Here is a 15,453-nt window from a genome sequence, read left to right as displayed (position 1 = left end):
GAGTTCGCCAAGCAGATCCGAAGTACGATCGACGCGCAGTGAAAATCCGCCACCGGCGAAATATACTGTCCGCACAACCGTATCTTCTTCATCCCTTTAAGTTTGATCCCAATCGAAAAATGTTTTGCCAGCGCATCTCTCTTTCCGCAAATGCTGCAAATTCCGGCAACCAACGGTAAGTTTTTAAGTGATTGATCTCATCACGATGAAACACCAACGAAACTTTCCCCGCGCTCCGCTTCCACGCTCATCTTCATTTTACACTCGTTCGTACTTTGTATCTTTTTTATTTTGTTTTGTACACGGAGCCGTTGCACTGTAGCGTGATCATTATTAACCTTTTTCAGTTTCCCAGAATAGTCTTTTTAATAATATAATAACAACAGTGATTGATCTCGTCGCCGGAAAATACTAAAAAAAGTCTCATTCTATTTCACATTTTTTTTATTTTGTGCTTGTCTTTCACAATATATATTGTAGTCCTAAGCTAAGAACGTTAATATATTTTACCGTAACGTTGTTAGTTTCCTTCTTTTTTCGTTCGTTAAAAATTCCAGGCATGGAAAGCGATGGAACTGCAACAGCGGCGCGAAGCAATACTTATTACAGTTCGTAAAAGTTGGAAACAGAAGTAACCGACGATGACGATAGCAATGGCGATGGTCATAAAAGACAATGATACATAATAATGATAATAAAAACGCGAACTTTGCCGAATACGAATATTCGGGTTAATTCCATAATGGAACTTTATGAGCCGCGCCAGAGCCAGAGGTTTTCCCAAAAGCACCGGAATGCTAACAATATTTGTAAGACGAGAATTATGGTCAAATGGACGTGAAGAGGTGAAGGCATCTCGTACGAGAACGAAATGAAAGGGATGAAGCAGCGGCAGAAATGGATCCGAGAGAAAGAGAGAGAGAGAGGGACGGTGAAGAAGTAGATGCGCGAAATCGAGAAGAACGACAAATACCACCTGTGCGAGAAATCGAGACGGAAAAATTTCTACGAAAGAGAAAAGAGGAAAGTCGGGGAAAAAGCGCGAGGGAGTCGGAAAGTCGGGGAAGGAAAGACGAAGACGGAAACGACGCAGAATGCGGATCGACCGAGACAACGAGAGTGTAGGTCCACGGTGAAGAGAGAGAGAGAGGGATAGAGATAGAGAGAAAGAGAGAAGGCACACGCGGAGGATCGAAGGTGGCGGAAACGGAGGAACCGCCGTGGAGGAGAAAATAGGAGGGAGGACAGTCGAGCATCCTCCTCAGGTTCGAGTGGTGCGCTTGCGCTATCGTAGCTCAACACATTTCCACGTAATATCGCCGTCGAGCCAGTCTGACGCCAGGCGCCGCGACGCTATGACGTCACTGGTTCGCGTTTCGCCGACGAACGTATCTCGCCAGCGGTGAGAACTCATGAATGAAATCCTATTTACCGTCGAGTCACCGGACAAAGTCGTCGTGAAGGGACGCGCCTCCAAGCACAGGTTCGCACGATCAAGCAGAAACAGGACGTACTCGGTCCACGCTCGACTCACTCCGCGAATACACTTCGGGGACCAATTGTACTGGTTCGCCAATTTGAGCGGCATCTTTCCATTCAATCGTGTTGATTTACGTGTGACAAAGCCGATCTTGCGCGGACGACGCTATCGCGATGAATTGACAGTTTCGATAGCCGAGATTCAGATTTTGCATCGAATGACGAGCTTCGATCGGACAAGCGTATCGTGAGCGAATTATCAGCACGCGATAATTCCGATTGTATCCTGTCCAGCGTGATATCTCTTGGTGACGGCCTTCCTTGCCAATATATATCGTAATATACTTCGTAAATAATGCACTGTAACGTGGCATTTTCGCCCGCCAATCGCTCTTCTCGCGTTGTCTTCATTCAGAGCTTCGATGACGTTCTCCACGACCTATCGACGTTTCGAGCGAAAGTTGCGCGAGTCGCTGGTGCTTGCGACGATAACACCCTTTATCGCGCGCTATCGGCCACCGCGATCGAACGGGGAGCTACCGAACACACGACGGTTTAGTGCACTCCGGAGAGCGCCACGTCGATATCCGATTTGTTTTATGAATGGGCCACATTGCAGCACCGGAAGAGCGTCCTTCGATAATCAGGTTTCCGTGGCCTTTCCGTGTTTCAAACGTTCTCCAGAGAGCTTTCAGCTGGAGAACACCAAGTTGCGCTCGATCCCGCAGTTCGTCGCTTGTTCATTATCCGCGTTCAAGCTTCCGCTTCCGCTTCCGCTCTCTTGCACCTTCGCGAATCTTTCAACGCGACTCGTATCACTGTGACGCAATAATGAGCATGTGTGCTCCAGGTATTATCCGCGATACGGAATGTGTGAGGTCAAGGGTGCAGCACGACCTCGACCGGAAGTTAATCATTCGGCGAGGCTGCGTCTCCATCTCCCGCCGCGGCCCTCGGTACCCCGAATTTCGCAGGGTCGCTCGATGCTTGTGTCTCGTGCCTCTCTCTTACTCCCATGTAAATCGACTCTCGTGGGAATTCGGGCAACGCGACGTTACGCGACGCAGCAGCATGAACAACGTATGAATCAAACCGCCTCCTCCCTTCCTCCCTTCCTCCTTTCCGTTTCTGCGATATCGCATGCTTACCCGAACTTCGCGGGAACGCAACGCGACACTACGCCACCGCAAGCGACGTGATGTGAATTCGCATTAGCCACCGATCCGCATTCAAATTCATGAATTCTCGCCGAGCAGTAGACTTCGCTCGCGATAGTCACTCGCTTCCTCTTTAACGCGCCGCGTACGTCACTCAGGAGCGAATGAGATCTCCATATTAAGAAAGCGAAGCAGTCAACTTCACCGTAACTTCATCTCGCGACCGACTCCCCCGACGGGAGACGACACGTCTCCCCTTGTTCGTCCATTGTTATTCTGTTCCAAGTTTTTACAAACTTCCGACAACGAACGGGCACGACTTCGTCTTGAATCACGTTATATTTCATTCAGTCTCTTCAAAAGTTCAGTCTTTTCTCTTTTTTAGCGAGCATTTTCGTTACTTTTAATCGCATGAATCGCCGGGGTTTAATTGATCCGCTGTATCGCATAAAGATTGAAGTGAATATAGAAAACGAAGGAAAGAGAACGCGATTCATTATTCAGCAGCGCTAATGACATCGCGATAAATACGCCGATACAGCGCACATGTTCAAATTTCTTCCACCGCGATAATCAGTTTGCGTATCGTTAAAGCTTGCGCGAATAATTAATAATTTCTGAGCAATAAAGAATAGATTTATTGTTTCTTTTGCTTGTTCGGGCCTTCAAATTGTAACAAAAAATGGTAACTCTCTGATTTTAGTTTAATATTCTTTTTATGAATATTCAGAGAACTTTGATGAAATTTCTGTAGCTTCAATGTTCTACATTTAAATGATTTAGTAACTTTTTACTTTTAAATGCAAACTATATTTTATTAGTAATTGCAAAATTCGCGGCGGTAACAAACGAGGAGGAAACATTGTAATAACGGCAATTGCTTTAAAAGTAACTTGATATATTTTTTTTATGGCAACCGGAAAACGATAGGATTAAAGGCAGTCGTAGCGGAACAAGCGAAATGTGGCAGCAAGAGGTAGGAAATACATTTAGTAGAAATTCCGTTTAATCCCTGGATAAGGTTGGAGATATCGTAACGCCGTTGGCCTTTAAAACCTTTCACATAATGGCCTAGAAGGGATTGGCTAGTGCAAGTCCTGAAAGCGGTCTCGTCTCGTCTTACGACCTTTGAAACTTCGATACGCTCGGCCCGTGACGCACTATTCTCGCTGATAATAATCTTTCGCATTGTGCTTGAACATCTCCGAAGATGCTCATTCGTGAAAAATAAAGATTCGCTCGGTAGGAAGATTCGACGAGTCCGTTTGACCTTATCAATCAAATAGGAAAACTCGCGAAAGTTGAGGACAGATTTATCGACTGCATAACTGCTTTAATAAAGTCCTGCAACATTTCCCAGCATCTCCCTTAAGTTCGTCCTAAGTTTGTCTTAATTTTCCGATACGATCTTTGCGAATCGAAGCTCGTCGGTGCACTTCAAAACTTTGCCGAAGAGATCGAGCGACGCGATTAATGATCTCGTCGCTGCAGTCTATCGCACTGGAAAATTCCTCCTCACTCAATGCAATTCTGCAATTCGCAATTCAAACGCGCGGTCGAGTCTCTAATCTTTCAGTTCCAATTTCCGACGCCTCGAAATGTCGCGGGTGCATCGAGTGCGAAGGAAAAAGAAAAAACAAATGGAAAAGCCGCAGCGGCGACCGAGCGCAGTGATTCGCACGTTCTCATTAAAATTCTTCCTTGTCTTTCTTCACAGAAAAAGCAATATCATCGAAAAGAAAATCCACGTGGACGGCATATCAACGAATCGATCCTGTTAGTAAGACGATACGACGAGTGATAACGAAGCCGCGCCGTAATTAAATCGATTAAACACGCTTTTCCGCCTGCGCCACGAGCAAATTAAATCAAATTCTATTGTTCGCGATTCGATTTCGTCGGCACGTCCATTATTGCGTCGCAAATTTATCGAGGGGCGCCCGACGCATTGCTGAGATCAAAAAAAGTTTCCGCCTTCCTGCAAAACACACCTCCAAATTGAATCCATCGGCAAACTTCTCCGAGACACAAGAGGACTGGCTTGGCTCAACAGGGAGGGAAGTTGCAGGCAGAAAACTTATCGAGTCCGATTCGATAAAATTCCTCTGCGACCTCGAAACAAGAAAAGTCGAAGAACCCGCGAGAAGCCGTTTTAGAAGAGACAACTGTCGGACTGCTTCGTGCTTCGGGAAACTTCACAAATTTCTCCTTCCTTCGTGAGTCAGCACGAAGACATCCATTTTGGTCATCGAAGAATCTCTGTGAATCTCACTTGATCTTCGGCCAATCCACTGCAATTCGGCGGAATCGAGAGATGCGAGTTGGACGGTGAGAGTTCCAACACGAAGAGATCGAGCGTGAGAAAAACTCTTTGGTTCAGCGGGAAGAGATTGGTGTAGCTCGCGTCAAGCGTTCGCACGACTCCAGGCTACGAAGATGGGCAAGAAGAACAGCAAGCTCAAACAAGATACCATCGATCGACTTACCACCGACACATACTGTAAGTAGTAACAGTCTGCCACTGATCTGTCTCACTTCTCATCAACGTCGCGTGCAAATTCACACCGCTGGCGGATTATACGACGATGGCGCATGTAGCCAATTATCGCGACGCGCATAAATTTCCGCAAGTGGCATTTCCGTGCTCGCTGGTCGTAAACATCGAGTTAAACTATTCTTGCAGCGCGCTTGACGGCACGTTCCTTCCGAGTTGCGAATTCTTCCGAACGAACTGGCGGGAGGATCGCGGCACCAAAAGATGGAAGCGGGCTCTTTCCGACTGACCTGCCGTGTTATTTTGACGAGCGTGTAATCGAAAAACCACAGCTTCCTATCCCATTAAACGACTCCCCTTCCCTCCCTTCTTCTCTCTCTCTATCTATCTCTTTCTTCACTGTCCCTCTATACAACTCTTTGCGTTCTCGCTGTCTGCACGCTAAACGCGCATCGATCGCGCGGTCGTTCAATACGCGCCGCAACGACGTACTCTCCTTCATTCGATAAAATGCGTTTAATCTATTCCGCTGCCGTAGTGTAAAGTTTGCCTGTCGGAAGCAACGGCACACCGTCGCGCTTCCACGCCACGTGACTTTGTTTCCGTTGAACGAGAACGCGATTCGATAGTCAGTGCGACGCGACGTCTGCTAACCGCAGATTCCTGTTTAATCTTTCAGCGAAAAGACCACCACGTTTGCAGCCAAGTCTAATATTTACATCATGGTTTTACAGTCGAGTCGAAACGGTCTGTCCATCGAACAGCCGCGCAAATAAATTTCCCGCGGTACAACGCGATCGTTAAAAGCCTCGGTAACGAATGGTAAACCGTCCTCGACAACTCTAGCGTGAAAATTGTCACACCGTTAATGGGCGACTAAATATTTTCAGCCTCGAGCGTGCAAAGATGAACGACGGGCGAAGCTCTCGGCGAGTTATTCGGGTGAAAATGCGAAGGGCGAGCGTGTTTTTGGCCTGAATATTTCCACGTGACCTGCGTCACTCTAACGTCGATGATGGATTTCACGTAGAATCTTATTAAGATTTTTACTCTAGCTACAGGCGGGCCGAGTGCCATCTCGGTGTGTGCAAACAAAATTTGATTAATAAACATTACGTGCTGAAACGTAAATCGTTCGGCAAACGTTTTCGTACCAATTCCAATTGTAAGTCAAATATTTTCCATGTTCCCGCTACTTCTAAAAAGAAGACTCTTCAACATTAATTAATCAATAACAAATATTTCTGTCGTTTCTATCATTTTGTTCAATTATTCGTCATATTACGAAACAAAGGATATAATTATTATTACATAATATTAGCTCGATAAAATTCTGTTTTGTTTTTTAAGAACCAATTTTTCGAAATTAATTATTGGTCTACATCAATATTACAATTGTTATAAAATCGAATAAAAAAATAGTCGACACAAAGTAAATTAATAACTTCATGATAAATGTGAAGATTTCATATAAAAATCTGGAATATATACCAAACAATTATAGAAACTTGTACTTCTGACGGACAGTTTCGAAGCAAAAGAAAGTATGTCGAATATAGACAGAAGCGCAAAATCTCTGACAACGTAGTTGTCGTGTTCTATTTGCCTTTGTACTTTGCACGCCAATTTGTTAACTCGACCAACTGGTTGACCTAGTATAGTAAAAAGTTGCGTGTGCCCTGTGAAATGCACCCGTTACAAGCCCGACTTTATTAAACCGTGGAACTCCTCGCGCAGTTTGCGCCTGCATCAATAATGCGTACCGTACGTATTCTATCACTGAGTCCTACACATTTTACATTATACGCTGTCGTTGACGTCACGCTTTGATCTCGAAAATGAAAATAAGTAAATCGCGCCCGGTTGAATGCATGCACATGACAACACATGTACGTGAAGGCATACCCCGGCTTTCTAATAAGATATTATCAATATAAAATATTAATTTCGCTTGAATACGGTTGTACATATATTTATCGACATGTGAGAAAAGCAATCAGGTTTTAATCAACCTGCGCGTGTGTACTCGTGCTCAATTTCTGCAAATGCAATAACGACCTGGAATAACGTTTACATTATCATCCTGTCCAGACTCACGACTAATACATAATACGAATTAACCAACCCAAGCGCGACTGCTTGCCGAAGCTGTCTAAAAGCTGAAAGCACGTTTCAGGCGTTTATTATGCTTTACATGTTGAGCCACGTCGACAGAAAAACGTAATCTCGTCGACAATATTCTCCGGTTTCCCGCTTTTCTTTCGAGCACAGAGGGTGACCCAGCGTGCTGTAAAATTCGCACATCGCGCTCGTTTACCGTCCTGTCTCCACCATGCCCGCATGTAGAAATAATCCAGGTGCAACTTTACACAGAACGCGTCTAACGAATAGCAACCTCCGTTAAATTATTCGCCGCTCTTCCAACGACGTCACATTCGTTTGTATTGTGTGGGCGAAAAAATAATTTCTCCACTCTTCCTGCTGCAATTTCAACGGTTTGTAAAAATCGCTTGTAACTTAATTGTTGTACAATTTTTATTTTAGAACGTTAATATTAATTTCGCGTGAAATTTTTTAGGTGTTCTTGCAATGATAATTTTTTTTCATGATTTTGATTTAGAAAAATAGTTTCCTTTATTTTAAAAAAATCTGTGATCTTCAAACAATCGACACATAGATCAATATTTAAATATTCGTGCAAATCTTATTAGCTTCTCTATAGTTTAAAATATTTTACAAAAATATAAAATGTTTATATTTTAAAAAACTATCTGTAAATTATACACACGTATGTATCAAAATACGTAAAGGCAAAATTGTAAAATAAATAAATTATTGTTTGCACGTTAACCTACTTTTCTTGATAAATTGATATTAATTTCCCACTAATTCACCATTATACGAAACAACTGCTACTGACGTTAGCTTGTGCATCCCTAAAATAAGTTAGAAGCCGTCGAGAAGGATCAGTCAAAAAATCCAGGCGTGATAGATAGCCTCAATCTTTAGGAAGCCAGACACGAATCTAAGCTCTTATCTGTGGGACCACCATGGTATACATTTAGAACAGCCTTTGCCAAAGATACGCGCGCCTCGCTGATCAGTAGTGAGCCTGAAAATCTTTTCTCCTCTCATCTATTATTCCACCTGAACGAGTAGATCTTTCAATAATATTCCCCTTCAATATCTTTCGATTCATACACGACTCGTCGTTAGGAAGCGAGAGCACTTTAAAGTCCTTTAAGAAAGCTCGACCACGAAAATTCGCTAGAGATTGCATCGTTTGCAACGATGACGAGTTTCATCGCCATCAAGATTTTTATATTATTTATATGAAAAGAATCTCTCGAAACGTCACTAAACGAGACATACTCTCTTGAACGTTAATTGGTATCGTTGAGAATAAACTTTTACGGAAACGAATTGAAACTGCGCGTCGCTTCTCGCGTGTTTAACGCACCGGAAAATACCTATCTTATCCAAAAACCAATTTGAAAGTCCGCAATTTCTGAACAGGTCGATCGATAAGAGGGATTTTCGTGAATATCTCCGTTAAAAATTCCATGCATGAATAGCTTTTCATAGATATATCGAAATACAGAAAACGACGCGCGTTGAACCTGCGCAAAATTGAATCTACGATTGAAGAATGACTCAACAATGGATCGTCGCTGGCTGCAAAGCCGAAAAACTCGAGACTGTAACGGTTTTTCGATCGTTTCTTTCGTCGAAATCTCTAGCCGAATATTAAGCGACAATTGCAAAAAAACATCGCTTAAAATTACGAAAATGTGAGGCATGCATAAAGCATTGGCTGAAAATGTCGATGCGGAAAACATGACATAAATTATAAAACGGATAAAATAGGAGTACACGGGAACGTAATATTCGTAACATAAATCGTCACGAATGGATGGAGCAATTTAGCCGGATGTAATGCTGGCGTAACATTCAAATTATGCACTATCGATGTTACGTCTCTGCGCAGCGACGCGAATATCAAGCCTGTCGCGTTTAAACGGTTTAATGCGATAGCGCGAGAGTTCTACGCGTGGCGGTAAATTACCGACGCGAATTTGCCAGCTGGACGGACCTGCAGGGAAAGGTACGGTGTCCTCGTTACGAGAATAATAACTATGAAATTACGAACTATTACGTATTACAATCTCGTTAGAAGCCGGTCACGAGGAATTTCACGCGCGGATGCACCTTTATCCGGACACTCTCGTCCTTCTGTATTATAAATTCGGGCCCAGTTGGTCGCGCCCGTAATCCGATTTGCGAAGCAAACGAACAAGCGGACGAGTGACAGCCTAGGCTGCGCCGCTTGCTGCCTCGCTGATGATGTGATTGTTGCAAATAATTAATGATCAATAAGTATTAATTACAAGCGCAGAACGTGCGATTTCGCGAGCGTTATTGACTCGTAGGCACTAACAGTGTTTGAAGGCGGCACGCATAAGTCTTTGATAAAATTCAAATTAGCAGGCGCCTTTGACATAAATGGGAAATATCTAATTGCGGCGTAATACACCTTTGTACGCGATCATTATATTAATATAATTGAATTTACCGTAGGTTGCTGCTGTGTCGCGCGTTTGCGCAAATAAAATTCTGTCCGTTAACCGCAGAGCTGAACATGACAAATTATCTGATGTATTCAATCGCACGATGAATTATAAATTATATGATATCGCTGCTTAAATAATTTTATAATTATAATTTATATATTTTCTCTTCATTTCGTAATATAATTTGACAAAAATGCAAATAATATAATATTAAACTCGTAATGGCAATCTGAATTTGCGCTCTGATCTCGCATTGCACATGATTACACATTATTAAATTCGAATACGATACGCGATATTGTGTCAGTAATGATAAAAAGAAGGGGTACTTTAATTCTAGTTAAACGCTAATATCGGCTAGAAAGCTGATTACATCGGTAATTAAATTTATTTAGATTTTAATGAACGGTAAATCTAATTAATCGTAATCTACATTTAAAGCAACCTCAGGTATATCTCACAATGAATTAAATATAAATATATTTTGTTTCTCGCACAACAATTTTCACACAGAAAAATTTCTGAAAAAGGATAAGCCGTTACATCGCGTAAACTGCCCCACGCTCGTCGCTAAAAATCCCGCACGATTTTTCGATTAAGCTCGGCGTAATCCTTAGCAATGCGAGCGGCAATTTCGTTAATGCCACGCTCATGAAAAAGCCACCGGAAATAGCTGTTAATTACACGTTTGAACACAGAACGGAATTTGCGCACTGTAATGAAATACACGTTGTGCGCATTTCATCACTCAACTCGTAGCTGTCCGGAGCTTCGTATACCAAGACAATAGACTTCATTGTTCTTAGTTCGACCATGCAATTTCCCTTAATAGAGAATTCTCCGCTATCATTAACCCATAGAACAGTCGATATATAAAATACATACAAACTGATTTCGCGTTATCTTGCCAGCGTTATTTCACCTTCACCTTTCGCTATTAAACAATGATATTGAATATGCATAGAATGTTTCAAAAAATAATTAGTGAATAATATTTAATTGAGAGATAATTTAAATATTTTATGACTCATTCTCGATAACAATTCCAATTAATTTTCACTGAAAGTATTCATAATAATTATTAGTTTTAATTGATTCCAAATGATTGATATCTAAATAAGAACCTATGGTCTTTTTATAATTTATTCCCAATAAAATTACTTGATAATAATTTCAACTGTAATTAACGTCTGCACATAAATGTCCGACTAGAAACACTTTGCGTCATTGCAATCATTCTCACAAGGTCACGTACACAGACTGTTTTCACAGTCACTCAGGAACTTCCATTTAATCTGCCCACGAAAATCAATAGGCAGTCCGGCGAAACATTGTTTCGCGACTTTGTTGCGTTACGAGCGATTACGACGAGCGCGCCCGAGCTTCGACGCTCGTTCTCGTGTTCGCGTGATTCATGCGGCGTTATCTCGGACGGCTTATTAATTTATCTGATGCGAGACTTTGCTTTACTTTTCCTCTCCCGGTCTTATCTCGAGTGCCCCTGATCTACGTTCTCGTGAACTTTTACTGGGTTACGCACGCTCGCGCACCTCGACGCAAGTCCTCACACAATTTGTTCTCGGCGCAGTAAACAACTCGCATTAGATTCTTCCGCAGTATACGTATCGCGTAGGATCTCGCCGGGAAACTAGGGAAACTATTATTTATCTCCGGTTATTCACGAGCGTTTTCGTTACTCAATTTCTCTTCCAAATCAGCCGGAATACATATTATCAGGACGATCCAGCATTGCTTACGGCAAAGTTTCACCATTTTTTTTCCCGGCCATTCGCCGACTGCGAAGCAGCTTATAGCTTTATTTACGAGCATTTAAAATGAATGCCGGCGGCGCGGCTAAGCTCCTCTAATATACATTTCGTTCTGCCTATTTTGTTCCAACGTCGGGCGGAACAAATTGAAATATCCACGAAATATTTTCAAGTATGAGAGAAAAACACCCCGACTTTCATCATCATATGATCCCGATATATTTTCGCTTATGGTTTCTTCATATAAGTATTCCCCGAGTGCGATTGGATACTTCGCTTTTACGACGAATCATATTACAAAGTCGAGCCGAAATAATAAATTCGCGAGCACTTTTACGGTCGACGTTCCGCCCCGATCATTTTTCCCGCATCAGCTTTACGTCCAAGCGCGGTCCTTGCCGGCGGTGGAAAGTAATACCCGCCAAGTTTCATGCCGACTTCAATCCCCGGCTTAAATCCCGCAGCGACGAGAGACACATCCGCCATGAATCATCCGGAAAGTCTCCGTGTCACGTATCATCTTTCGGAAGGATCACGGGATCGCGAACTTTGGCTGATAGCTCCGCAGAAAGTTCGCGACATCCGCGAGAGATCGACCACGATAGTTTATTTAGGAGCGTATTGAACGTCATTTTTGCTGGTAGTTCCGTCCTTCGCTAAGACCGGAAAAATCGAACAAGCGTATCGCGGAAGTTGCGCGACGATACCGGCTTGACTCGCGTCGGCAAAACGCCTCCGCGACGCGTCGGCGTCGCGCTAAAACCATCTCGCGCGACTCCTCTCGTCGTCGGCATCCCTTTTTCCCCTCGGGAAACGAACGGAAACGCCTGGGCGGCTTCCCACAGCCGTTTCCCCGTCCGTCGCCGCGTCCGTCTTTCAGTCCCCGCGTCATTTCATCCCTCGGGGATGAAAACGGCGATTGTGATACGTGAAGTTTGCGAGCAGGCGTCCTTTTTCTGTCCTTTGTAGATACGACCGGCGGCGGCGGCGGCGGCGACGGCGGCAGCGCGCACGACGCGACGTCGTCGGTTATTATTCATTTGTGGCATTTTCCCCATCGTCTTCCCCGCCCCGGTATGTCCATTCCGGATCGTCGTCTGTCACGGTAGACGATCGATGCACGCGATGCTTTTCCACTCGTCGCGCGCACAGCTTATGCCGCGGCGCATGCATATGTTTGCGAACTAGACGTTGACGGTTACAGGCCGGCCGAGTATCGCAGTCGCTCCCTTCGCTGAGCTTTACATTCGCAGTGAGTTCTACTTTGTACGCGCATCAACTTTCCATCCTGTGGAAGTTGAGATGCGTGCAAATAATTTCTTGCTGCTGGCTGCAGCCGCGTAAATTAAATTAATTGGAAGCTTCATTCACAGTAATACTGCTGCATTTATATTACATTTATGTTTACATTAAATTTCTGACTTCAGGCATTTACACGCATTTAAAAGAAATAGAAAAATTTCGTACTGTCGGAATAACAAAAAAAGCTATTAAATAAAAAAATTAGAAACTTCAAACATTTAAATCGACGAATTTAAATCTCATCATATTATTTATTTGAAAATAAATATAATAAATACTTTCTTAAAGAAATTTAATAACTAAATTAATTACCTTATAATTAAATTGCCTCCAAAAATAAAATAAAAATTGTGTGCAATCTCTAAAGAGAATCTCGAAAGAAAATCTCTAAAGGCTCTGAGAATCATGCGAATAGCTCGCGTTTTGAAATAAAAATTTTCTTTTGAAATAAAAAAGTAACGAACACCAGTTATAAACGTAAAATATTCTTCGTGTAATCGCCTTATGTATGGCCGTGCCGGTTTCTTTCCGGCAAAAATACCCGCCTTCCCATTTCGAAACGCTTTTATCCTAAATTTTTCACCTACGAGCGAGCGTGCATGGGGTTAATTTAATTTCCCGGATACCTAGGTTGCAGTCGGAAAGTGCAAACTCTTGCACACGCGTCCTTTACACGTCAGGTGTCTCCCGCGGGACAAGTCTAGCGTGGTTACATTCGCCTATGCCAGCTGACGAAGAGACACGAAATCCCACCGATCAGCTAATATCGTTCGTCCGAGAACACACGTACCAGCGAGAGAGAAACGACGACGGTAATTATTCCCCAGGAAAATCGAATATCCGTGCGAATAACGGCAAATAGGCGAACGGCAGTGAACGAAATATACTTCGCCCGCCCTCGCAAGCCAAACGATTTATCGACGCGCGATTCATTAAACGAGCGCTAATTGATTCCGAGCAATCGTTCCCTTTCCGGATCGCCTCCTTTCCATATTCTTGGGACTAACCGATAACACGGCGCGACGTCGAGTTTCGCCCGGGTTCTTGCGCGCAGCAATGGCATTTCCTCCCTATGTTAATTTTCAGTCCCTGTAATCTCGTTACAACCCCGAAACGCGGTTAGAACTAGAATCTAGGACGGGACGATAGATACGCGCGAACGAGTGCGCGCGGGCGCGACGGCTGCTGGCGTAGGTACCGGATGTGCCTCGAGAATCCGCCCTTTGTTCAAACGAGGGTAAAATTTATGGGACCATATACTCGTAATCCCGTGAGCCCTTACAGCACGGCCACACATGTACCAAATATGCTGATATTATCGAGTATCCCGTTAATGATTCATATATCTGCTGCGTACACTTGGCGAGACTAACTACTCGAAATGTTTCACTGTCGTGGAAAGAAATAAAGCTAATATAAAGTAGAAATATCGGAGCTGGAGAGTGCAAAAGGGAATGTGATCATTCTCTTTTTTTTTTTTTTTTCATTTTCATGCGCCGAAATGTGAACAGATATTTCCTCTGTATACCTCGGCGTGTGTAGATTGCGTGAAATCGTATGGATTCCTACATTACATAGTGTTTCTATTCCCGATAGCACGAACAGCAAAGCTATTTCAAAGCACGACTTCGTTTGCAAGCAAGGCAAGCGAGGTTTTATGTACACTAAAATGCATAAAAGAGATTTATGATATGCTATATGTGTTTAAGAGACTTTTATTAAACCGAACGAAAATATCACTGTATTCCTGATAAGTTATAGCGAATAAAGCTGCAACGGAGGAGTAATTGGATCTAAATGAAACTGTTTCGCTTCTGCGCGCTGTCATAGTCCACGATATAACGATAAGAATAAAATTATCGTTAGTATTATTATTGCAGCAATAAATCCCTTTATCACTGAATGAAATAGCGAGATTACGGGAATTATTCGTAATCTCTCTTATATCAAGAACTGTGATATTTTTTATTCAAGCTTTAATAATACCCGATGCTGTTATACAATTTTGATCAAAACCAGGAAGCTGCTTCGTGATGAATGTAGAGATATTCAAAGAAAGATATCTGATACCGGAAAAACCGTCGTGACTCGAGAAAAACAAGGCGATTAAGATCCGACGCAGATTGGAAAATTTTTGAACCGTTCCACATTCGCAGCTTTTATAAGAGATATCATTTATCGAGATTGCATACATCTACATTCATTTGCAACAGAAAACGTAAGAATATTTATCAGCTTATTGTAGAAATCCTAAGTATTTCGAGCGCTTTAACGAGCTTAATGAGATCAAAGTACTCAAACTCTGACAAAGAAAAAGTTGGCCTCAGTGCCGATCGATCGGTGAAAATTCGATTAATGAACGTAAACGAGTAGAACGAGTGTATTTCAAGCGAGTCGGAGAGAGGAGTCGGGCTCAAAGACATCTTCGGGCGTTCGACTTTAATCGAACGACGGCAAAAGCGGTTTCTTTTTATAACGCGCAAGATGTTAGCGTAGCTTTACATAGAATTGCTCGATAACGTTAATTAAATATCTATTGAGTGTTCCAAAAAATCTCAAACCACGTTGCTACAATATATTCCTAAACAATCGCTTTGTTCATTAAGCGATCAACTGCTATATTAAATCGCTTTTTGCTAAGCAAAAAATATTACAATGCTTTCGCGCAATATTTCCAACGG

At 42.9% G+C, this 15,453-nt stretch overlaps 1 protein-coding gene and 1 long non-coding RNA gene across 4 annotated transcripts in view; both read left to right on the top strand.

Annotated features, from left to right (window-relative positions):
• Window positions 1-258: 258 nt before the first annotated feature.
• LOC105672833 (frequenin-2) overlaps window positions 259-15,453 on the top strand; it is a 44,010-nt gene continuing 28,815 nt past the window's right edge. The window contains exons 1-3 of one of the 2 annotated variants that reach the window (XM_067360603.1): window positions 259-1,483; window positions 4,354-5,136; window positions 12,440-12,544. In XM_067360603.1, the coding sequence (XP_067216704.1) occupies window positions 5,073-5,136; window positions 12,440-12,544 (169 nt within the window). In that variant the 5' untranslated portion in view covers window positions 259-1,483; window positions 4,354-5,072. The remainder of the gene's footprint in view (window positions 1,484-4,353; window positions 5,137-12,439; window positions 12,545-15,453) is intronic. The other variant, XM_012368017.2, reaches the window with a different exon arrangement.
• On the top strand, window positions 5,292-6,287 carry LOC137001666 (uncharacterized). Of its 2 annotated transcripts, none has more exons than XR_010891596.1 (2): window positions 5,292-5,942; window positions 6,021-6,287. It is a non-coding gene; the product is annotated as an uncharacterized lncRNA (long non-coding RNA). The 2 variants fall into 2 exon arrangements; XR_010891595.1 differs by having other exon boundaries at window positions 5,292-5,952.

Source organism: Linepithema humile, chromosome 1 (assembly GCF_040581485.1).
Source record: "Linepithema humile isolate Giens D197 chromosome 1, Lhum_UNIL_v1.0, whole genome shotgun sequence".
Lineage (NCBI taxonomy): Eukaryota > Metazoa > Arthropoda > Insecta > Hymenoptera > Formicidae > Linepithema > Linepithema humile.
The sequence above is the reverse complement of the archived record's forward strand: the minus strand, read 5'-3'. Positions and strand labels throughout refer to the sequence as shown.